Source organism: Lithobates pipiens, unplaced genomic scaffold (assembly GCF_037356315.1).
Source record: "Lithobates pipiens isolate NorthernLeopardFrog02 unplaced genomic scaffold, aLitPip1_a1.2 Scaffold_16, whole genome shotgun sequence".
Classification (NCBI taxonomy): domain Eukaryota; kingdom Metazoa; phylum Chordata; class Amphibia; order Anura; family Ranidae; genus Lithobates; species Lithobates pipiens.
Genome location: NW_027507748.1, coordinates 341,758,407 through 341,783,143, shown reverse-complemented (window position 1 = coordinate 341,783,143; position 24,737 = coordinate 341,758,407). Strand labels below are relative to the sequence as shown.

The 24,737-nt window shown below is 44.5% G+C and overlaps 1 protein-coding gene across 1 annotated transcript in view; it reads right to left on the bottom strand.

The window, feature by feature from the left end:
• The window catches only part of MTF1 (metal regulatory transcription factor 1), a 91,003-nt gene that overhangs the window by 35,328 nt on the left and 30,938 nt on the right, over window positions 1–24,737 (bottom strand). Inside the window, exons 3-5 of the mRNA XM_077481818.1 lie at window positions 16,044–16,175; window positions 590–666; window positions 384–505 (exon numbers count right to left, since the gene is read on the bottom strand). Coding sequence (XP_077337944.1) covers window positions 384–505; window positions 590–666; window positions 16,044–16,175 — 331 coding nt within the window. The remainder of the gene's footprint in view (window positions 1–383; window positions 506–589; window positions 667–16,043; window positions 16,176–24,737) is intronic.

Sequence of the window (24,737 nt, the reverse complement as noted above, 5' to 3'; positions counted from 1 at the left end):
CCATGTCCCCAGTCTCTGACCATCTCCTGTATAAAAACATTTTTTTAAAATATGTTTCGGTATCGGTTTTCGGCCTACTGTATTTTTCATTTTTGGTATCGGTTTCGGCACAAAAAAAAACCCATTCGGTGCACCCCTATTACAGATGAGACAGATTTTTACTGCTGCCTTCCCTCTCAACCTTCCAATCATGTTTTAAGATTCAAGACAATTCGCAATTTGGAAAAGAGCATTTTAACACCACAATATTTTTAAAAAATTGATAAAAAAACAGGATAATCATACCTATATATGTGTAGCATGTTAACAATGATATGCATAATAAATGTTTTCTATATAAAACAACGCTTGTCTGGAAGTGAAAACCGTAATACCTCACACACCTCATGACTTGGGAATGGATCTTCTAAATTAGCAAGATCATGCCCCTTCATGTGACTCTTCAGGCTGTACTGAGTGCTGAAAGTTTTTTCACATCCATCACTGGTATGAAATGGTCTTTCCCCTGTCACAACAAATGCAAATGCTGCAATTATTATTTGCCTTCCCTATTATTACAGTGAAGGAATCAGGGGTAGCACTGACTTACCAGCAGTATGCTTTCTAGCATGTGTTTTCAGGTGATGGCTCGCTGCAAACGCTTTCCCGCAACCATCGTGATCACACCTGATAATGACAAAACCTATTATACAATGACTGTACCACCACAAGATATCAACATGCACATACAACTCAAACTATATTATGGCTAGTTCATGTTCTAGCTCTGAAAAATTGAAGCCACATCCTACCTTGAGGGCCAGTTAACACCACATGCAGTCCAGTGCATCAAAAACGTATGGAAAGTAGGTTATATGGTTTTCAATGCCATAGTTCACACCAGTGCTTACAGTTCCAGAAAAAAAAAAAAGTAGTAGAAAATGCTGTATTTTTTTTTCTGCACTGGAAAGCTGTAAAATGCACATGTCCTTATTTAAGTTTAACCACTTTCAGACCGGACCATTTTGCTGGTAAATGACCAGAGGTCTTTTTACACTTTGGCACTGCGCTGCTTTAACTGGTAATTGCGCGGTCATGCAATGTTGTACCCAAACAAAATTTGCGTCCTTTTCTTCCCACAAATAGAGCTTTCTTTTGATGGTATTTGATTGCCTCTGCGATTTTTATTTTTTGCGATATAAACGTAAAAAGACCGCAAATTTTGAAAAAAAATGATATTTTCTACTTTTTGTTATTAGAAAAATCCAATAAACTCAATTTTAGTCATACATTTAGGACAAAATGTATTCAGCCACATGTCTTTGGTAAAAAAAAAGTCAATAATTGTATATTTATTGGTTTGCGCAAAAGTTGTCACATCTACAAACTAAGGTACGTTTTCTGGAATTTACGCAGCTTTTAGTTTACGACTGCCTATCTCATTTCTTGAGGTGCTAAAATGACAGGGCAGTACAAAACCCCCCCAAATGACCCCATTTTGGAAAGTAGACCCCCTAAGGAAATTGATAAGAGGCATGTTGAGCCCATTGAATATTTTATTTTTTTGCCTCAAGCGATTGAATAATGACAAAAAAAAAATTTTTTTTTTTTTTTTACACAAAGTTGTCACTAAATGATATATTGCTCACACATGCTATGGGCGTATGTGAAATGACACCCCAAAATAAATTCTGCTGCTTCTCCTGAGTACGGGGATACCACATATGTGGGACTTTTTGGGAGCCTAGCCGCGTACAGGGCCCCGAAAACCAAGCACCGCCTTCAGGCTTTCTAAGGGCGTAAATTTTTGATTTCACGCCTCACTACCTATTACAGTTTTGAAGGCCATAAAATGCCAAGATGGCACAAAACCCCCACAAATGACCCCATTTTAGAAAGTAGACACCCCAAGCTATTTGCTGAGAGGCATGTTGAGTCCATGGAATATTTTATATTTTGCCACAAGTTGCGGGAAAATTACAAACTTTTTTTTTTTTTTTTTTTTTTTCACAAAGTTGTCACTAAATGATATATTGCTCATGCATGCCATGGGCATATGTGAAATGACACCCCAAAATAAATTCTGCTGCTTCTCCTGAGTACGGGGATACCACATATGTGGGACTTTTTGGGAGCCTAGCCGCGTACGGGGCCCCGAAAACCAAGCACCGCCTTCAGGCTTTCTAAGGGCGTAATTTTTTGAGTTCACTTCTCACTACCTATTACAGTTTTGAAGGCCATAAAATGCCAAGATGGCACAAAACCCCCACAAATGACCCCATTTTAGAAAGTAGACACCCCAAGCTATTTGCTGAGAGGCATGTTGAGTCCATGGAATATTTTATATTTTGCCACAAGTTGCGGGAAAATTACAAACTTTTTTTTTTTTTCACAAAGTTGTCACTAAATGATATATTGCTCACGCATGCCATGGGCATATGTGAAATGACACCCCAAAATAAATTCTGCTGCTTCTCCTGAGTACGGGGATACCACATATGTGGGACTTTTTGGGAGCCTAGCCGCGTACGGGGCCCCAAAAACCAAGCACCGCCTTCAGGCTTTCTAAGGGCGTTACAGTTTTGAAGGCCATAAAATGCCAAGATGGCACAAACCCCCCCCCCCCAAATGACCCCATTTTAGAAAGTAGACACCCCTAAATTTAGGGGTACACTAGTGAGACTAGGTAATAAATGGCGGGTGCCCTGAAACTATAAAAAAATAACTAACCAACCAGCGTCACCTGTAACAGTTATATGGTGATCACTGGTGAAAGGGTTAACTAGGGGGCAATCAGGGGGCTTTATGCGGTAGTATATGGGGGTCCCTGGCGCTATAAAAAGCTGCGGCGAACCTAAATACCTACCTGCCTAACTAGCGTCACCTGTGACACTAATACAGCGATCAGAAAAACGATCGCTTATTAGGCTGGGTTCACACTGGAGCGATGCGGGAACGCCACGAATGCGCGGCGGGTTCCCGCATCGCATGCCTCCCGGCGGCAGTTCACACTGCCCTATGCGAACTGCTGGGAGTGTCAGTGAAATGTTAATGACACCCCCAGATCAGTTCGCATATCGCAGTGCGATCTGCAAACTTGGATCGCATGGTGTGAACACCCATGCGATCCGATTCTGCTGCGGACCAAAAAAAGGGTCCCGTGCGAGTTTGCGGCGGGTGCGGCGGGTGCGACACGAATTCAGCCATACTATCTGTATAGCTGAACTCGAATCGCACAGAGATCGGATGTGATTTGCACTGCAGTGCGGTGCGAATCACATCCGTTCTCATAAACCGCTGCAATGTGAACCCAGCCTTAGTGACACTGGCGACGGGGGGTGATCACGGGGTTAAACCTTTATTGGGGGGGTTAGGGGGGTACCTTAGAACTAAAGGGGGCTAACCCTAACTGCCCTAACAGTTATTAGTCACAAATGACACCTGCCGGGTGATCAGGGGGTTAAACCTTTATTAGGTAATAAATGGCGGGTGCCCTGAAACTATAAAAAAATAACTAACCAACCAGCGTCACCTGTAACAGTTATATGGTGATCACTGGTGAAAGGGTTAACTAGGGGGCAATCAGGGGGCTTTATGCGGTAGTATATGGGGGTCCCTAGCGCTATAAAAAGCTGCGGCGAACCTAAATACCTACCTGCCTAACTAGCGTCACCTGTGACACTAATACGGCGATCAGAAAAATGATCGCTTATTAGGCTGGGTTCACACTGGAGCGATGCGGAAACGCCGCGAATCCGCGGCGGGTTCCCGCATCGCATGCCTCCCGGCGGCAGTTCACACTGCCCTATGCGAACTGCTGGGAGTGTCAGTGAAATGTTACTGACACCCCCAGATCAGTTCGCATATCGCAGTGCGATCTGCAAACTCGGATCGCATGGTGTGAACACCCATGCGATCCGATTCTGCTGCGGGCCAAAAAAAGGGTCCCGTGCGAATTTGCGGCGGGTGCGGCGGGTGTGGCGGGTGCGGCGGGTGCGGCGAATGGCTGAACTCGAATCGCACAGAGATCGGATGTGATTTGCACTGCAGTGCGGTGCGAATCACATTCGTTCTCATAAACCGCTGCAATGTGAACCCAGCCTTAGTGACACTGGCGACGGGGGGTGATCACGGGGTTAAACCTTTATTGGGGGGGTTAGGGGGGTACATTAGAACTAAAGGGGGCTAACCCTAACTGCCCTAACAGTTATTACAGTCACAAATGACACCAATGCAAAAAAAAAAAAAAAAAAAAAAAAAATGACATTGGTGTCACTGTGACTGGGGGGCAGGGGTAATTGGGGGGGTGATCGGGGGGTAAAGGGGGGGTGTGAGTGTGCCTGGCATGTTCTACTGTGTGTGGGATGTGTTGGTGCAACTCACTGATCCGCTCTCCTCCGTGTCGGAACGAAAAATACCGACACGGAGGAGAGAATACATCACTTCCTCTCCTGTGTTTACATTACAGGAGAGGAAGTGATGTCACCGGGGATTTCCATTCGTCGGGAGCGATCGCGAGGGGGTGGCCATGAATGAATGGCCGTCCCCTCGTCCGGGATCGCTCCCGAACGAAAACCGACCGCCGCAGGCACCGGGCGGGGGCCCGATCGGGCCCCCGACCCGCGGGAGGCAAATCACGTACATCTACGTGCTTATGCCTGCCCGTGCCATTCTGCCGACGTACATCGGCGTGAGGCGGTCGGCAAGTGGTTAAGATGAGAAAAAAAAAAAGGGGGGGGGGGGGGGAGAAAATGCATTGGACTGCACCAAAAATGCACTGTAAAATATATGTGTGTATATATATATATATATATATATATATATATATATATATATATATATATATATATATATATATATATATATATATATATATATTTTTTTTTTTTTTTTTTACATGCAAAAATTAGCGCATAAAAGTGTATTTTTGTTCCTGAAGGAGCCTGCGGAGCATCGCCCCCCGCGATCAGCAGATGGCTAAGGGTACTTTGTAGGCATTTATTCACAGCAAAGTGCAAATGAATGATGTGGCCATGTGGGCGTAACCCTGCATGGCTGTACTGTATCAAACAGTGACAGCAGGTTCAGGGAGAAGATCACCAGCATGCTGTAACAGGGAGGGGGGCCAGCAGGAGGGGAGCTGCAGATACTGAAACACGTTCCATCCTAAAAATAGGTGGAAATCGGTACTCCTTCCTCTCAATGCCCAATCAGTTGTACTTCCCCCTATGTGCCTAACAGATAAGGATCGTACAAGCATTCAAGTAATTGGGTGTTTGGATATATCCCAAGGTACAGGACTACTGCAACCATTACTGGAAAAATTCAAACGTAAAAGCAAGGCATGTGGTAAACTTCTATTGTAGTCAGAATCTTCACTTGGAAATGCGATAATCCTAAACTACCAAGACCTGAGGTGTGCCTTGGCCTAACTGGTCAGTATGCCTAAAAGAGGGCATACCCTGAATATGTAAATGAAATGATGAAAGAATAGGGGGATGGGTGGGAACCCAGAAACGAGACGACAAAGGATCCAATAGAGGAGGAGGGATATATAGCCCTCAGACTCCTCCTACAAATCCAGGCTAGTCTGCGGCCAGCCTTCTAACTTGTAGTCAGTCTTCACTTGGAAATACAATAATCCTAACTACCAAGACCTGAGTTGTGCCTTGGCCTAGCTTGTCAGTATGCCTGAAAGAGGGCAAAAAGAGATACGAAGTAGGTGTGATGTGAAAGCTTCAATGAAGGCCGGCAACAACCATCAGTCCAGAAAATAGCGAATGCCCGGCTGACTATAGAAAAGGGGGTTGCGTATGTAACTGCTAAAACAGGAAGATCTCCAGCACCCCATGTACCTGATGATAAAAGCAAGGACCCCCTGTTCGGGACCTACGAAAGTTGCCTCCGATCCTGACGAATAAAAGGGGAAAGGGAGAAAGCTGACCAGAGGAATATTGCAGAGAAGGACATTACTTTAATCCGACGCTGTTACTATGGTACAGTAATATAACCACCAACCCCCGGCTTGTTCATCTGTTCTAATTATGGGGAAATTGTAAGCGTAGTAAAAGGGAACTGCCTAGAGCACTAAAAAGGGAACTGTGCCAAGGGTAGGAGACAGGAAGTCTGACACACCACGAAAAGCTGGCCGTTAACTGGTAGCCGTGCCAAAGAGAACATAACTGAATACCCCTTAACCTGGCTTAGAGAGGGTGAGCTGCAAAAAATGGACAGACTGACAGGAGTTTGTAGGCGCCTGAAATGCTGGTCACCTGATAGATACTTGATAGTGTTGGCAGATGAGGCCAAACTGCAGAGGCAATATGCAGCGATAGAAGCCAACGGAATACTCTGGATAAAGAACCATTGGCCAGATCGATCACCTGTGACCAGGCTTGCCTCCAGATCCACATGCCACTGTGAAGAAATTCCAACATCACTTGTCGGCACAGAGCAGGCGTCGGGGACGCAGCTGACACCTCCGCTCTAGCTGAGCGGGCTATGATCCCCTCCATTCTAACAATTGTAGCATGGACGTTAAGAGCACATTAAGTACCGCATGAATCTGGGTTTAAAGAATCATGCATAGAAACACGTTCTGCGTTGGTGGATGGAAGAGGTTGGGACGGAGTTGGGAATAACAACCTAAAAAGTACTGCCTCCCCCCAGCTGAGGCCAGGAAAGGGGTACACCAGTGATACAATTCAGCTATGAGTTTGATATGATCCCACCCCTTAATTATGGGGTGCTACCATGCACTGAACCCCCATGCGGCATTGTAGAGCTGAATGAAAATTTGTTGCTTCCAAAACGCGCCGATCTATGAAAACACAAACTAGAGAAATGAGAACAGACAACCGACCCATGAAACAACAACACCCTTACGTACCTGACAAGTATGAGGATGTAGGTGTAGAAATGACAAGACCAACAGCGCGTGAATGTGAACTTAATGATGACACCACCCTAGTGTATGCAGTGAGCGAGCTCAAGCAACCTGCAGTGTCAAGACAGGTCATTAAAAACTAACATTCAGGGCTGAGGTACCCACAGACCACTGTGGGTAGTAGTAAAGGTGTAATGGTGAACGTGAATGTATGACGTATGGTATACGGGCGAGAAGATTGTGGGGCGACAATCAATTAAAAACGAAATCTCAGCCGGTATGGATCCGTATACGTGACAGACCCTGGATGTGAGCACTAGCTAACAGAAATGGTAGGAACAAAATGCTACAACTGGAATGCTACGAATGAAAGGAAGCACAGTGGTGTGGTGGTTAGCACTCTCACCTAGCAGTAAGAAGGATCGCTGGTTCGAATCCCAACCACGACACTACCTGCCTGGAGTTTGCATGTTCTCCCTGTGCCTGCGTGGGTTTCCTCCGGGTACTCCGGTTTCCTCCCACAATCCAAAGACATGCAGGTAAGTTAATTGGCTTCTGTCCAAAATTGGCCCTAGTATATGAGCGGGGACCTTGTATTGTGGGTTCCTTGAGGGTAGGGACCGATGTGAGTGTGCAATGTGAAGGGACAATTGTAGACACTCACTCAGGTTGAACTGGATGGACTGGTGTCTTTATTCAGCCTTACTAACTATGAAACCTTATGACAGCACCTGCTGCAACAGTGTCCACTGGCTGTGATACGCCCTCCTCCGACAGAACATGCTGTACAGGAACGCTACGACTCAACACGCTGAGACTAACCACGCTAGGACAGCACCCATTGAGACAGAACACACTTCGACAGGAGCGATACGACCGAACACGTTGTGACAGCACCTGCTATGACTAACACGTTGTGACAGCACCTGCTATGACTAACACGTTGTGACAGCACCTGCTATGACTAACACGTTGTGACAGCACCTGCTATGACTAACACATTGTGACAGCACCTGCTATGACTGTAACACGTTGTGACAGAACCGCTATGACTGAAAATGGCGTGAAAGACAGAACCGCTATGACTGAAAATGCTATGACTGAAAATGCTATGACTGAAAATGCTATGACTGAAAATGCTATGACTGAAAATGCTATGACTGAAAATGCTATGACTGAAAATGCTGCGACAGAGCCGCTATGACTTAAAATACTTCAACCACTTGCCAAGCAGCCGCTGCAGATATACTGCGGCAGGGTGGCTCTATTGCGTGTAACGCCTTACCGCTATGGCGCTTTGTGTAATAGCTATAGCAGGCGCCTTCCCATGGCACGTTGCCAGACTTGGTGCGCGTAGCCACCCGCGATCGCTCCACAGAGAGCCACAACGGGGATCTGCCAGTTTAAACAGACAGAACAGGATCTGCTCTGTTCTTAGTGATCAGGAACAGCGATCCCTCTCTACTCCCAGTCACCCCACAGTTATAAACACCTCCCTAAGGAACACTTAACCTCTTGATCTCCTCCTAGCGTTAACCCCTTCCCTGCCAGTGTCATTTATACAGGAATCAGTGGCTATTTTTAGCTCTGCAAAAGTGTTCGATCTGTCCGCCGCAATGTCACAGTCCCATTAAAAATCGCTGATAGACGCTATAACTTTTGTGCAACCAAATCAATATCTGCTTATTGTGTTTTTTGTTTGTTTGTTTTTTTTTCAAAAATATATAGCAGAATACATATTGGCCTAAATTTATGTTTTTTGGATATCCGTTATAGCAAAAAAATCTATTTTTTCCCCCCCAAAACTGTTGGTCTTTTTTTGTTTATAGCGCAAAAAATAAAAACCGCAGAGGTGATCAAATATCACCAAAAGAAAGCTCCATTTGACGGGGGAAAAAAAACATCAATTTTACTTGGGTACAGTGTCGCGCGACCACACAATTGTCGGGTAAAATAATGCAGTTCCGTACCGCAAAAAACGGCCCGGTCATTAAGGAGGTAAATCTTTCTGGGGCTGAAGTGGTTAAGGAAATACAAATTGAATTTGGCATCTAGTTTTTTTTCAATAATTTCAACTTCGACAGGCCCTTTCAGTACAGGCCAAGCTTACACCCATTAGACAGATCAATATTCCCCTTATAGGCCAATTAGTTGCAACTGATAAGAAGGTCCTTAGAGCTTCTCTGTATGGGTCATTATTGACCCGTCGTCTACAAGGCAACACCCAACTTCCAGGCAGGAGAGGATAGTCTAGGAACACCTTGACCTTAGATGGAGAAATATGGCAATCTTTGTTAGAACAAGTTCCTCTGGTATCCATATTCCCTACCCTACGCTGCCTGTCCTCTATTAGGTCCTTCTGGCAATACAAACAAAACATCCGTTTTGAAAACCTGAGCAGTCGCTTACAGATAGGCTTTGACTGCTCTCAATACATCCAAAGAATCTAGTGACCTTTCTTCCGTAGAACAGGGATTTGGGAAAGTGGAAGGCAGAATATCTTGGTTTAGATGAAAACCTGAAACCACCTTCAGTAGAAAACTAGGTTGAGGGCGTAACATCACTCTATCCTTGTGCATTATTAGATATGGCTCTTTACAAGAAAGGGCCGCTAATTCTGATACTCTTCTGGCAATAGAAATGGGCACCAGAAAAATTAATTTCCTTGTCAACAGAACTAAGGGAATTTGACGTATCAGTTCAAAAAGCTGCTTCGGTAAAGCTGACAGAACTAAATTCAGGTCCCAGGGGTTTAGAGGCGCCTTAACTTGAGGGTTAAGGCGCGTCACCCCCTGTATAATGCTTCGGACCAAAGAATGCGAAACAAGTGGACGTTGAAACGGAACTGATAAGGCCAAGACCTGGCCCTTGATGGTACTCAAGGCCAGCTTCATCTCTAACCCTATTTGCAGAAATTCAAGTATTCTGCTTGTGACATTTTCTGGAATGCCAACACCTGGATTCACACCAGGAGACATATGCTTTTCCAGACTCTATGATAAATCATTCTGGAAGCTGGCTTCCTTGCATTAATCAAGCTAGAAATCACAGGGCCTGAAAGCCCATGACTCTTCAGATTGTGCGTTTCAAAAGCCAAATTTAGTGTTTGTAAGGAAGGATGGAATACTGGTCCCTGGGATAACAGGTCTGGACGCGACGGTAGGGTCCAAGGGGAGCCTAACGCCATCTTCACTATTTCTGCATACCAAGCTCTTCTGGGCCATGCTGGGGCCACCAGAAGCACCGACTTATTTTCCTGCTTGATATTGCAAAGAAGTCGTGGCAGCAGCAGAATAGGAGGGAATGCATAAATCAGAGAGAACCGATGCCACGGAGTCACCAATGAATCTGTCTCACATGCAAGTGGATCCCTTGTTCTTGACACAAACATCTGGAACTCCCCATCTTTGACATATGGCCAAGAAGATGTCGGGGTGAAGAGACCATTCCCCTGGGACTGTAGGCGACTTTAGTCCGTCCTGCCAGTTCTCTACCCCGGGAATGAAGATTGCCGATATGCAGGGCACATGCTTTTCTGCCCAGATTAAGATCTGGTTTACTTCTTCCTGAGCTGCACGACTCCTGGTTCCTACTTGGTGACTGATATAAGCCACTGCTGTGGCATTGTCGGACTGGATCCTGAGAGGTCAACCTTGTAACCTGAGCGTCCAAGCTTTTAGGGCTAGATATGCTGCAGGGATCTCCAAAATGCTGATGGTTAAGGTCCTCTCGGACTTGGACCACCTCCCTTGGACAGTCGACTGTTACAGAACTGCTCCCCAACCTGAAAGACTAGCATCAGTTGTTACCACTGTCCAGGTGACTGGTAAAAAAGGATTTCCTTTTTACAGATTCTCGGGTATCAACCACCCACTGAGGCTCTGACGCACTGTAGGAGACAGGCACATCGGAAAATCTAACACCTGGACCTTTTTGTTCCAGGCAGACAGGATACTGTTTTGCAGCAGTCTCGAATGAAACAGATGCATAGGGAACTGCTTCGAATGAAGCCACCATCTTCCCCAGCAGCCTCATACAAAGAGACTTCTTTTTCTATGGGGCTTTGGGAACATTTGATCTGAGGAAACGAGGAGAGGGAAAATCTCGGAACCTAGAGTTATTGTGGAGATCCCCCATTTGTTCTGAAAATGCTCCTGCCAGACCCTAAAGTACTTTAGCAGTCTTCCCCCCCACTCGAACGAGCGGGGGCACCCCTTCATAAGGAGGCTTTAGCGTTTTGTCTTGTAGACTTCCTCCCCAGGACTTCTTTTGTCCCTGGGGTTGACTCTTGAGATTTAACCTTTGAGCCTGACGGAGGCGGCCCCTGGCACTGGAGAAAGAGCCCGTTTAAAGGAGGGACGTTTACTCCTTTTCTTAACTGGCAAAAAGGGTGCTCTCCCCACTAGAGATCCTTTGTATATAATTGTCCAAATCCTCCCCAAACAGTCTTGCACCAACAAAAGGGAAACCCAGCAAGGAGCTTCTTACATGGTGATTCGGCTGACCAATTTTTCAACCATAAGATTCTATGCATATGTACCAACCTAAGCGAAAGGCGAGATGTCTGGAGGATAGAATCTCTGATAGCATCAACAGCAAAACACAAAGCCGCTGGTAGGTTGGCCAACCCCCAGGCTTGCTGTTCAGGTAAAACTTTGAGCACCTGTTTAACATGGTCTCTCAAGTATTGACAAACTCCAATTGCTGCCACTGCAGGTTGAGCCACTGAACCTGCCAAGGAGAAAACGTTTTTTAATAGGAATTCCAATTTTTTTATCAGTTGGATCCCTAAGCATCTGGGCATCGTCAACAGGACAAGTCAGACATTTATTTACGGAGGATATGGCAGCGTCAATCGCCGGTATACCCCTCATCTTAGTAAATTTTTCCTCCATAAGATAAAGTGTTGAAAACTTTTAGGAGGGAAAAAAAATGTTTATCTGGGTGATCCCACTCAGAATAGATAAGCTTTTCCAGTAAACTATGAACAGGAAAGGCATGTGCAGTTTGAGGAGGCTTCAGTGAACCCAAAAAAGAGGAGGGTTCTTTAACGGACTCCGATACGGGCAACTGAAGAGGGCCCTTCTCCACTTGATTCCTCAGAAGTGGAATCATCAGTCTCATCCCGATCCTCTGAGGGGGATTCCTCTCCTTTTTCCCCAGAGTTTCTCTGTTTGAAGGTCCTGGTGGCAGAGGGGAACCTAGTGCGTTTTCTTCCACTGAGTGAAGATGCGATTAAGGCCACTAATCTTTCCTCTAATCCATTTATGGTTGAGGAAAAAACCTCCTGCGTAATGTTTACAGGGGCTGCAGTGCCAGAAGCAGTTGCAGCTCCTGACCCTGATTGCTCACCCTGGCCAGCTTCCCCAGGTCCTTCAGGAGGGAAGGTGCTGCAGAGGTGGGGTCCTCAGAGCCTGAGGGGGACCCCTTTGAGCCCCTACTTCTTGGGGCATTTGTACCTCTTCTGCCCATAGTGCAAACCAACAAAAGGTAGAGGTAGCACAAAAAATGCACTGACTGCTGAGCAATGTAGTTCAGCAACTGCCGCTGCCACCAAGACTCAGTCTGGTGATTAAGTAAATGCTGCCTGGGAATGCCTGTGTCCTCCACACTCACATGCGCCCGTCTGCTCTGTGTCCCACCATAAGCCGTGTGCACCTGAAAAAGAGTGCACTTTATAGTTTGCGTAGCCTGCGATGTGGGCGTCAAACCACGCCGACGTCACATTAACGCTCCACCCCCCCTCCTCCAACCACCACTTTCGCCCCCCTCGTCTTTTAAAAAAAAAAAAACGAGCATTTCCTGCGCGAGCCAAGGCTCTGAACTCTTGGGCAAGCATGGAGGGAAGACTGGGGTGGAGGAGAGGGAAGGGCCAGTGGATGTGAAACCGCTGTAATGGCGGCGGTATACTACCGCTCCCTGTTCAGGCTCACCTCAGCCCCCTAAGCCATGGGGGGAGAATCCCTGAAGGAGAAAACCCCCCTATCCACATCCTACATGGAGCATGGCTGGAGGAGCATACAGCGTGGACACTGAGACAGACAGATCAGGCATGAAAGGTATGTGCTCTTGACAGCCCCCGGTAGCGACTTTAGGCATAGCATACCATTTACTTAAAGGAGAAACCCACTAGAATTAGAAAAATTCTTGAGGAGTCTCCCTTACCTTATGCAGCTGCAGGGTTCTGTGCAACAGACCCAATCTTCACTTCTCATGGTGGGCTGCGTTTAGAGGAAAAACCTTCAGAGACTGGGGCCCTCTTGAACAGGGGAATCCGCAGTTCTGGGCCTGTAAAGCACCCCGCCAAGAATATGGCTGAAAAAAAAAAACAAATACAGGATCACAGGGTCCAGCTCTCTAAAAAAGAGAAGCGTTACAGGTAAAACCTTGTTTCTTTGGACACGAGGCCCAGGAACCATCCAATTCGGCCAAGAAAAAGACACCGTGAATGGTTCCGGTTGCATGGCTAGCCCCAGTGAGAACATTCCAGCAGAGCTCAGCACAGCACATCTTTACTCGTGACACCTAAGACACAGGTGAAAAAACTGAAGTATTATATAGGGGGTTGAACTTCCTTTCTAGAATGTGCCAGTGTCTAATCACCTAGTGATACCCTATAACCCATCAGTAATTACTGAGACTCTGTGTCCCGTGATGTACGAGAAAGAAAAAGTTATTAACCACTTCAATACAGGGCACTTATACACCTTCCTGCCCAGATGAATTTTGAGCTTTCAGCGCTGTCGCACTTTGGATGACAATTGCGCGGTCATGCTACACTGTACCCAAACTAAATTTTTATCATTTTGTTGCCACAAATAGAGCTTTCTTTTGGTGGTATTTGATCGCCTCTGGGATTTTTATTTTCTGCTAAACAAAAAAAAAAAGACCGAAAATTTTTGAAAAAAAAAAAACAAGTTTTTTGTTTCAGTTACAAAACTTTGTAAAAAAAGGAAGTTTTCTCCTTCACTGATGGGCACTGACGGGGCTGCAGTGATGGGCACTGATGATGTGGCACCAATGAAGTGGCACAGATAGGCGGCACTGATATGCGACACAGACACTGATAGGTGGCACGGATTGGCATGGATAGGCGGCATGGATAGCAGCACGAATGGGCACTGATAGGCGGCATTGTAGCGTACAGTATTGTAGGGATGGATGCCAATCAGTGCCAAACAATAATGCATGGCAATCAGTGATGCCCATCGTGGGCACTGATTGGCATCCCTGGTGCTGGACCCTGGTAGTCTGGTGGCGTCCCTGATGGTCCAGTGTGGGCATCCTCGGGAGGGCTGCGCTGATAATCGATCAGCACAGACCCCCCCCATGAGAAGAGCACCCGATCGGCTCTCCTCTACTCGCATCTGACAGACACGAGTGAGGAAGTCGATCACTGGCTCTTCAAATTTACACTGTGATCAGCCGTGATTGGACACGACTGATCACATGGTAAAGAGTCTCCGTCAGAGACTCTTTACTGAGATCGTAGTTGCAGTGTATCAGACTGACACACCGCAACAATGATCATCGCAATGCGCACCCCCAGGGGGTGCAGCGGCTTAATATCCCGATCATGTCATATGACGTCTGGTCAGGATATTAAAATCACTTTGCCACCGTCATTTTGCTATATGGTGGGTGGCAAGTGGTTACAAAAAAAAAAAAAAAGAAAGAAAGAAAAAGTATAACTGCAACGTATAACTTGTTCCAAAAGTGAAGCAACCCATCCTTTTAAACAATGCCCTCTATGAATGCGCAAAAATGCACACACGGCAATGGCACAACATAAAATTACATGCCAGACCCTAGCGATGTAAACAATACCCTAGAGACCAGTCTTTCTCAACGTGAAGAAAGCCTTGAACAAAAGGTCACTGCAAAAACGATGTTGGTTGAATTCAGACCTGAACGTGACCCGTTTAGTGCACAGTTAAAACCTCCCTACAACCACATGTAATACACAGGGTTTCAGCTCAGCAGGTGCCACATTTCTAGGGGTAAAACAGTGAGAGTGGAGATGACATATTGACTCTTCACAGTCTGTCAAATGTCTCTGAAAAGCGATCCACCACAAAATGCTTCAATGACTGTTGCACATATGAACAAGCACTAAAAGTCATCAACTCTGCCCATTCTGCTATCCTGTTCATAGTCAGCAACATACGCATTACATGAGATCCCGACTGCTTTAGAGTGCCCTCTCACCCATTCCCTGAATGCTGCTGACAAGGAAATTAGAGGAGACAAGTGATATCATATACAAATTTCAGGTATTGACACCAAATGTAGCTAAATATACAGTTACTAAAGCTACAACAGTAAAATCAGTCTGTATATGCAGTAAAGCATGCTGGTTATACTCGCTGTGGAGCCTAAGCGATTAATCCTGTGCATTGTGTAAAAAGGTTTAATCACGTCTCCTCCATTCCTCTCCTTTTTTATGGTCTCCAATCCATCTGGTTATAAAACAGAGCCTTGGGGACACTCTGCACATGCTCAGTTTGGTGTGTATTTCTAGAGTTTTTTTTCTTAGGAGGTTGCATGTGATCGACAGAGGGCCAATCACCGCTGTCCAGACAGAGGGTCAGGGGTCCTGCAACCTCATAGGACAGTTAGAGTAGAATGAATACTCCTACAAGCTTTAACCAGACACAGATAGAAGTCATAAGACTCATATACGGCTGATGAGAATAGGTGTTTAGGAGTTTATATTTTCTAAAATAAATTGCATTTTCATGTTATATCTAGACCAGAAATAGTGAATTTAGGGTCCTGGGTTTAGTAACACTAATGATTTTTAATAAATACAAAACTACTTTTATTTGTGTTTTCATATCTATGGGCATTCAGCTGCAAAGCAATCCTGTCATGAGAAAAATACATGGATTCCCATTGTTGATCTCCGTGAAAATACTAGCTGCCTGTCAAATCTCTTGCTTCAATGCTTTCCAAGTCTCCGTATCAGATCGATCATGCAGCAAGTTTACTCCTTATTTACATGGCTGTTGCAGGTCAATGACTCCGAATCATTGAAGCCTGAGGGCAGCACGATAGCCATGGAACTTGCACTTTTACTAAATCTACAATTGCAGCTCTGATAATGCTTTCTTGGCATTATTTCTTTTATGTTGATCGGTGTAAAATGCCTGCCATGTTTCAAGTAGTAAAAACTCACCTGAAAGGTTTCTCTCTGGTGTGAGTTCGAATGTGTTTCCGTAAATCACTGTGTGTAGTGAAGTATTTGCTGCAGCCCTCTGTCACACAATTAAATGTTTCTCCAGTATGAAGTCTTTTATGAGCCCTCAACCTGCAGAGAAAAAAAAAAGAATTATCCTTTTTAAAACAGGCCCCACTTTATACCCTTCCTATAAAAAAAAATAACTAGTTTCCATGGTCAACCCAAATACTCACCCTTCACATCGGTACACATGATCCGAATATACAGCGAAAAATACCGCTTTTGATGTGATCGTACGATAATCGGATTGTTAGCACAGAGCTTTTGAGAGTCAATCACGACAGTTTATCTGATATTATTCGATTGGACAAGCACGAAAATTTTATCGTGCGATTTTCGTTTAAGTCAGTACAGTTGTTGTCCAAAAATACAATACAAATACACTACAACACATGACTTCCCTTCCGATTTTCTTTCTGTCGTACGAGAATTTTCGTGACTTTAGGAACCTATTCAATTTCTACTTGCAACTAGTAAACAAAATAAGTCGGACGATCTGTCGTCCAATATTCGGATCGTGTGTACAGGGCATAAGGCATACACTCTAGTTAACCACTTCAGATTCAGAAGATATTACCCCCTTCACGACCAGGGCATTTTTTGCTCTGTGGCACTGCGCTAATTTAACTGGAATTTGCGTGGTTATGCCAAGCTATACCCAAAACTACATTTATAGCATTTGTTTCACACAAATAGAGCTTTCTTTTGGTGGTATTTGATCACCACTGGGTTTTTTCATTTTTTTTCAATATAAACTAAAAAAGATCAAATATTTAGAAAAAATAATTGTTTTACTTTCTGCTATAAAATATATTCAAGAAAAAGAATTTAAAAAAAATAATTATTTTTTTCAGAAATTTTGGTCAAAATGTATTCCGTTACATGTCTTTATTTAAAAAAATAAATAAATCCCAATAAGTGTATATTTATTGGTTTGAGTGAAAGTTATAGCGCCTATGGTGTATATATACTAGAATTTTTTATTTTTTTTTAATGCCACTATTGGCAGCAATCAATGACTTCTAATGGGACGGTGATAGTGTGGGGGTCAATCTGACACCGACACTGGAGGGAACTGACATCACCAGTGACATTAATACAGTGATCAGTGCTAATACTATGTACGGTCACTGTACTGACAACACTGCCTGGGAAGGGGGGTAACAGTTTACAAGTTTGCTTAATGTGTGTAAAATGTGCTGATTTTTACTATAGATCTCTCTGTTTCTCATCTCTGCTTTGCAGGTATGAGAAACTGACATATCGCTCTCTTGGTACAGAGCTCTGTATTGTTTACCAACACAGAGCTCTGGGCGGTGATTGTATACAGTTGATCAGCAGATCCCAAACAATGATTCATGGTCCTTCTGACAGGCTCCTGTTGTGTACAATCGCAGAAGGAAGCGCTTATGCGTGCGCCCTAAACCTGGAAGTGGGCAGAAATGTATGGGTACGTCGCTTTGCTTACAGCCCCTGCTCGCCCACAGTACAGTGCGGGCGGATGGCAAGTGGTTTAAGTGTGCTTAAAGCCAAAACTTTTCGCTTAGTTTTAGAAAAAAGAAAAAAAGAATTCCCTGACATCTTTGGCTGTCTGTATCCTACTGGAGAAGTAGGTTTCCCATTCAATTAATTTCATGTCCTGTACTGGAGATGCAACAGGAAATGTCATCTTACAGAGTTCCAAGTGTCCCAACTGAAGGCTTTACCCTAATTTTTTGCTCTGGCGATAAGGGAATTTTGCATTTCCCATCACTTTCTGTCCAGTGGAAATGGAGGAGATATAGAAATGATTTCAGCCCATTAAAAAATAAAAAAATAAAAGATGGGCTGAAATCGCACTGCCTGTGAATTGCACAGCGATTGCGATTCTTTTGCAGGATGAATGGGCCCCTAACCCACATATTCTGTTTGGCTTTGAGTAGAGTCAGCACCTAGCACATTAATAAGAGGATGGTCTAGGGCTAGGCCAAAGACAGACATACCACAAAAATGAGCTTTATAAACTGCGCACCCTCCTTACCACTACTTTCCCCCACAGTAGTTCCGCAGCTTCTCTCATGTCACAAATAAACTGTTTGTTCTGCTGTAGCACAGCCAAGAATGATAATCTTGGTACAGGATGATACAGAACATCAGCACTGACATAGGCACACACAGACAGTTCTATCCGAATAGGACTATGGCCCTGGGGTACATGGAAACCCATGACATGGAAGTGAATTTAACCACAGCACTGCTGCTGCAACAGCGGGGAGCTATGGGATAGTGAGAAGGCTTAGCTGGTCAATAAACACAACATTTTGCTAGATTTGTAAATTGTCACAAAAATAAGAAAACAATTCAAATGAAAAAAAAAAGCAGAGCCATGTGCTTAAAGAAGAGCTCCAGTTTACTGCATCTTTAAACACTTTGGACCAACATTGATAAAACACATTCCTGCCTGGAAAATGATTTTCAAGGCATTGTGAGGCATAACCGGTGGACAATGAAGGAATACAAGGTGTTCCCGGATTGGCCAAGGTGAAGAGCAAGAGGTCATCCACCTCTCCACTGCATAAACAGACTATTTCCAGCATCTGAGGAAGGTAGTCATATCCCTTGAGGAACTTCAAATACTACTACAGTGTATTACGGCATCCCCAGCAGCCATACTGTTGTGGAATGCTTTGATTTTTTTTTTTTCTTTCAGGTACTTGTATAGCGCCATCAATTTATGCAGCATTTTACATAAATATTGTGCATTCACATCAGTCCCTACCCTCAAGGAGCTTACGACCTAAGGTCCATAACTCACATTCATACAAACTAGGGCCAATTTAGACAGGATCCAATTAACCTTCCAGCATGTCTTTGGAGTGTGGGAGGAAACCCACGCAGGCACAGGTAGTATTGTGGTTGGGATTTGAACCAGCAACCCTTTTGCTGCTAGGTGAAATTGCTAACCACTACACCACTGTGCTGCCCATTTATAACCAAGCTAGTCCAAAGAAAGTATTTTGGTTCATGTGTAGTCTATATTTTTGTACAACGCAGCACTATAGAAGTTAATGCGGCTATGCACACAGCTGAATCTACCAAAAAATGTGCACTTTGTTTAGAGGTGTCCTAAAAAAAGAAGGACACAGCTGTGTCCAGAGCAGCGTTTTAACCTATAATTAACACTGCATGCATGAATGTCTATGCAACCCTTGCATGCGTATCCGTGTACAAGGGCCCTTTTAGCCACTGCCGCTGCTTAGGGCCAACGCGCAAAAATCAACAATGTGTAATCAGCGGCACCAATTGTACACTGTTGATACTAGCATGTCTACAGATTCAATTAATCATTCATTTAGTATTTACATCCCTGGAATTTGTGTCCTTATCATGCCTTTTTACATTTACATTGTAGCATTAGGTCCACTCAGAATAGACCAGAACCAGCAGGTTTCAATGAGTATCGGATCAGATCTGCTCTGATGGCCAGTGGAAGGAGTAATTTCTGCTTGCTTAGAATTTGACTAGCCTTAGGCACTCACATTCTACAAAGACCAGATGGGACGTGGGGAAGTGGAGTCAGAATGGTTTGCTGGTTGCCATTCCCACCTATGTATAATTTGACTGGCCACTCTCACTGGTCGTCAGGATGGAAATGATGGGGAACAGACTGCCTGCAATTTTATTAGCAATAATGCCAGCACTGGCATCCTTTGTTGCTAGGGCACAGATAGCAAGAGCTTTCTGGGTCCCGTCATCAAGCTGAGCAGCGGTAGGTGCCAATAGATACAATTTACGCAAAAATGCTATACATATGTAAACGTTGCTCAAGCTTTACATGCATGCAGCAAACAGAGCACTCATTTGCAGGAGCTTGCTGCCAACAAGATCCTGAGTAAAAACACTGCCACGCTGAGTGAATCAGTTTCAGGAAACCTGGAGCTGTTCTTTAATTCTGGAGCTGAAAGAATCCCAACTTCATCAGTTATAACTCACAATGCAGCCTGGAATATCTCCAATGTTGGCCATAATAAATACAATGACATAAAGAGCAATTACATGCCATTACCCATAAACGCCCGGATTTCCTTTTTCATCAGTTTAAACGGTCAAGACAAGACAAAGACAGAAGAGATCAGAGGTAGGGACAGCAGAACAGGAATAATACTGTTCTTTGGCTGCTTTTGTTTCATTTTTTTTCTCTGTAATATAAAAGCAAAACAAAAAAAAAAAAAAAAAGTGTAGAAACTAAAAATTACTATTTTAGCTACAAAAAAAAAAAAAAAAAGTTGAATTTGTTACTAAGGGAGTGACTGATGCTCTGTGCAATAACAGTACCCTATTGGCCACTGAGGCACTCTTGGTAGATAGGGGCATGACGGTTGGTAAGAATTAGCCATGCAGTCAGGCTCCAGTAACAATGGGAAATTATCTTTGGAGAGGCAGACAGTTTTTTTTTTGGGGGGGGGGGGGGGGGGGGGGGCACACGATCTGTGTACAGAACGTCTCCAGGTTGCCATATTGCATTTTACAGAAGATTACAGAGTTGTAGATTGAAAAGGAAAGGTCATTTTTAAATAACATAATACAATATGGCTTGTGCTGCAATTGTATATGCCAGGGGTCTCCAAACCCCGGCCTGCGGGCCGGTGTGTTTTGTCCAGCCCGCAGCTCACCCAGACTCTACCAACACAGCACTGCCAATCTGCTGGCATTCAAAAGCAGCTGCTGTTATTGGCAGTATGTCTGGCAGGTCCTGGACACAAAGCCACTCCCCCACACCCTCCTGTGCTGCCAGGAGTTGACGTCATCAGTGCAGCACCTCCCGGCTTCTCGCCTGCTGTTTATATTCGAAATCCTTCCACATTACAGACTGCATGTGTAGCAATGGGCGGGAGTCAGTAGGTGCAGGAGAGCTCAAGTCAGCTCATGGAGTGACAAGATGCAAGCGGCAAATGGGCATAAATCTGCTACAGACATACATGTATAGGAGACTCTGCTGGGGACACAAACGATGGGGGACACATATTAGGGAGACTCTGATGGGGACACAGATGTGTGGAAAGGCTCTGATGGGGACACAGTTGTGTGGAAAGGCTTGTTCTCAGTTATATCATGCGGATTACAAAAACGATCGAGTAAGTTAGTTCATGCTTATTAAGCAGGGTTTATTCAGGTCAGTAAGGCTGGGCCAAGGAGCCAGAGAAGTCCCTAGTAAAAAATTTAATTAGAGATGCACACCGTGGTAAAAAAAAGTTAGCAGTAGCCTTGCAGTGTCTACTTTTAGACAGGACTGGACAGAATTGTATAAAAAAAATAAAACGCAATACTTGGCAGCTGACCAGTTCTTCGATCAGGTGGCTACATTAGTTCTCTATTTTGGCCTTGTAATGCTACAGATAATCCACTTTCTGTCCTAGGGTCAATCCGCTCACTTACTCATCTTGCACTGTATTTATAGATGAAGTCATGGCTGTTACTCAGGATGGACTTCAAGCATGTCTTCCTCTCTTCACCTTTGTTACATAGAACAAGGCTTGTTTACCAGGGTTCCTTCAGAAGTTTCTAGGGGTTCATTGAGCAATGAGCTATTTCTGCTTCTCCGATAAGTTCCCACTGACACCATTGATCTTTTGAGCTGTTAGAGGGTAATTCTTCCCAATGACCACAAGTATATGGAATATTCTTCTCATTGACCATCACACTAATGTATCTTGAGTTATAGATATAGCAACTTTTTATAGGGGTTCCCGGAGACCAGAAAGAAATTTCAAGGGTTCCTGTGTTTAAAATGTTGAGAAAGGATGATGTAGAGCAGTGATCCCCAACGTTTTTGGCACTGGGGACCGGCTGCATGGAAGAAAATTGTGCCAAGGCCCAGCGAGTGACTGTGGGTGATGTACGCACACGCGTGGGGGGGTAAGCGAATTTTGCTGGCAATTTATCGGATAATAGCTGGTGTTCGGCTGTTGGTACTTCCATCATCATGGCACCATGGTTGGTATGGTGTCAATGATTGAAGCGCATTATTTCTTATATTACATTGTAATCACTTTCCATGTCGCCTGCCACCAGATGAGAAATGCCACTTGTCAGGCTGCCTGTCACCAGTTGAGGAATGCCACTTGCCACATCACCCGCCAGTGTCACCAGATGAGGATCGTCACTGCATTGGTGACACTGGTTCAGTGGTCTTTCTTAAATGAGGGCAGGAGAGCAGAGATGGGGGGTGGGCAGTGAGATGATGTCATCTCTCTGCTCCCCGCCGCACCTCCGACATTCTGTATGCTGTGAGGGCGGAAGAGCGGTGATGCTAGGCGGGCAGGGAGAGATGATGTCATCTCTCTGCTCCCCGCTGCACCGCCGACATTCCGCACGTTGTGAGGGCGGAAGAGCGGGGATGCTAGGCGGGCGGAGAGAGATGTCATCTCTGCTCACCAGCCCGCTTCTCTTATTCGCCCGCCCGCTTTCCTCTCTGATCCACCGGTGCCTTACAGCCTGCCGCGGCCCGGCTGCAAAGACGCTACAGCCCGGTAGTGGGCCGTGGAGCGGGGGTTGATGACCCCTGATGTAGAGGGTGGGGGATACATTGTTTACAGAAAGAAAATAAGATTCTTAGCCTGAAAAAAATGAAAACTATTGCAGGCACGACATCTAGGTACTATATTACATTTTTTCTTAGAATAGTTCAACATATGAATTCATAGGGACCATTTAGAATTCAGTGACCATTTAGCATTCAGCAGACCAATAAGGATTGAGATAATACAACACATACAACAAATATATTTAATAATATTATGTGGTTCTAAAACCACTTCCACTCTCGCACCTGTACACGACCTAGGTAAGGACCAGAGCAACTGTTACATTTCTGCTCAGTCTACTGACTTTTGCGATTTAGCAATACCTTTGTTATTGCTTAATGTAGAAAAAAAAAAGTTTTTCATGAAGAGAATTCAGACCTTCCAAAAAATAAATCTACAAGGGTAGGGCAGGGATAATGCAAGCAAGGATGGACTTGTCTGCAGTTCAGTTGTCTGACTCTTCCCACTATGTAGCCTTTTACACCCGTAGGTCTGTGCCCATCTCCCATTTCAGTACAGTGCTATTGTATGTACATCTTTGCTTATAGATGGAAGAGAGCAGTGTATGCATGCTGTGAATGTTTGTGAGAGTGATTTGTAAGTGAAGAGTTTTGTATCATTATTGTTTAGGCTTTGCGCAGCCTAGATTTACAGTGCATCCAGAAATTATTCAATGCACTTCACTTTTTCCACATTTTGTTATGTTACAACATTATTCCAAAACGTATCAAATTCATTATTTTCCTCAAAATTCTATAAATACCCTAAATGACGACAACTGCAGCATTGGAGGTCCCAATAAGCACAGAGGTCTCCATCATCTGTAAATAGAAGAAGTTTGGAACCACCAGGACTCTTCCTAGAGTGGGCCGTCGGGCCAAACTGGGTGATCGGGGGAGAAGGGCCTTAGTCAGGGAGGTGACCAAGAACCCAAATAGTCAGTCTGACAGAGCTGTAGTATTTCTCTGTGGAGAGGGTTGAACCTTCCAGAAGAACAACCATTTCTGCAGCTCTCCACCAATCAGGCCTGTATGGCAGAGTGGCCAGACAGAAGTCCCTCCTCAGTAAAAATGGCACACGACAGCCATCCTGAAGTTTGTCAAAAGGCACCTGAAGGACTCTCAGACCATGAGAAACAACATTTTCTGGTCTGATGAAACAAAGATTGAACTCTCTGGCCTGAATGGCAAGTGTCATGTCTGGAGGAAACCAGGCACCTCTCATCACCTGGCCAATATCATCCCTACAGTGAAGCATGGTGGTGGCAGCATCTTGCTGTGGGAATGTTTTTCAGTGGCAGGAACTGGGAGACTAGTCAGGATCAAGGTAAAGATTAATGCAGCAATGTACAGAGACGTCCTTGATGAAAACCTGCTCCAGTGACCTCAGACTGGGGCGAAGGTTCATCTCCCAACAGGACAACGACCCTAAGCACACAGCCAAGATAACAAAGGAGTGGCTATGGGATAACTCTGTGAATGTCCTTGAGTGGCCCAACCAGAGCCCAGACTTGAACCCGATTTAACATCTCTGGACCGATCTAAAAATTGCTGTGCACCAAAGCTCCCCACCCAACCTAATGGAGCTTGGAGAGGTCTTGCAAAGCAGAACTGCCCAAAAATAGGTGTGTATAGCATGTAGCATCATACTCAAAAAAAAAATTGAGGCTGTGATTGGTGCCAAAGGGGCTTCAACAAATTAATGAGCAAAGGCTGTGAATCCTTATGTAAATGGGATCCTTTTCATTTTTATTAAATGTGAAAAGATTTCCAAATTCCTTTCACCTTGTCATTATGGGGTATTGTGTGTAGAATTTTGAGGAAAATAATGAATTTAATCAATTTTGGAATAAAGCTGTAACATAACAAAATGTGGAAAAAGTGAAGTGTTGTGAATACTTTCCAGATGCACTGTATGTGCCTAGACATAACTATTGCTGTGCCAGATGTTTTAATGCAACTAATGCAGGAAAGAAACTGTTTAAAAAGTAGAAGAAAAAAAAAAGTATATGTTTTATATTTTCTTAAAGCGGTATTAAACCCAAAACCAAAAATGTTATATATTGCAG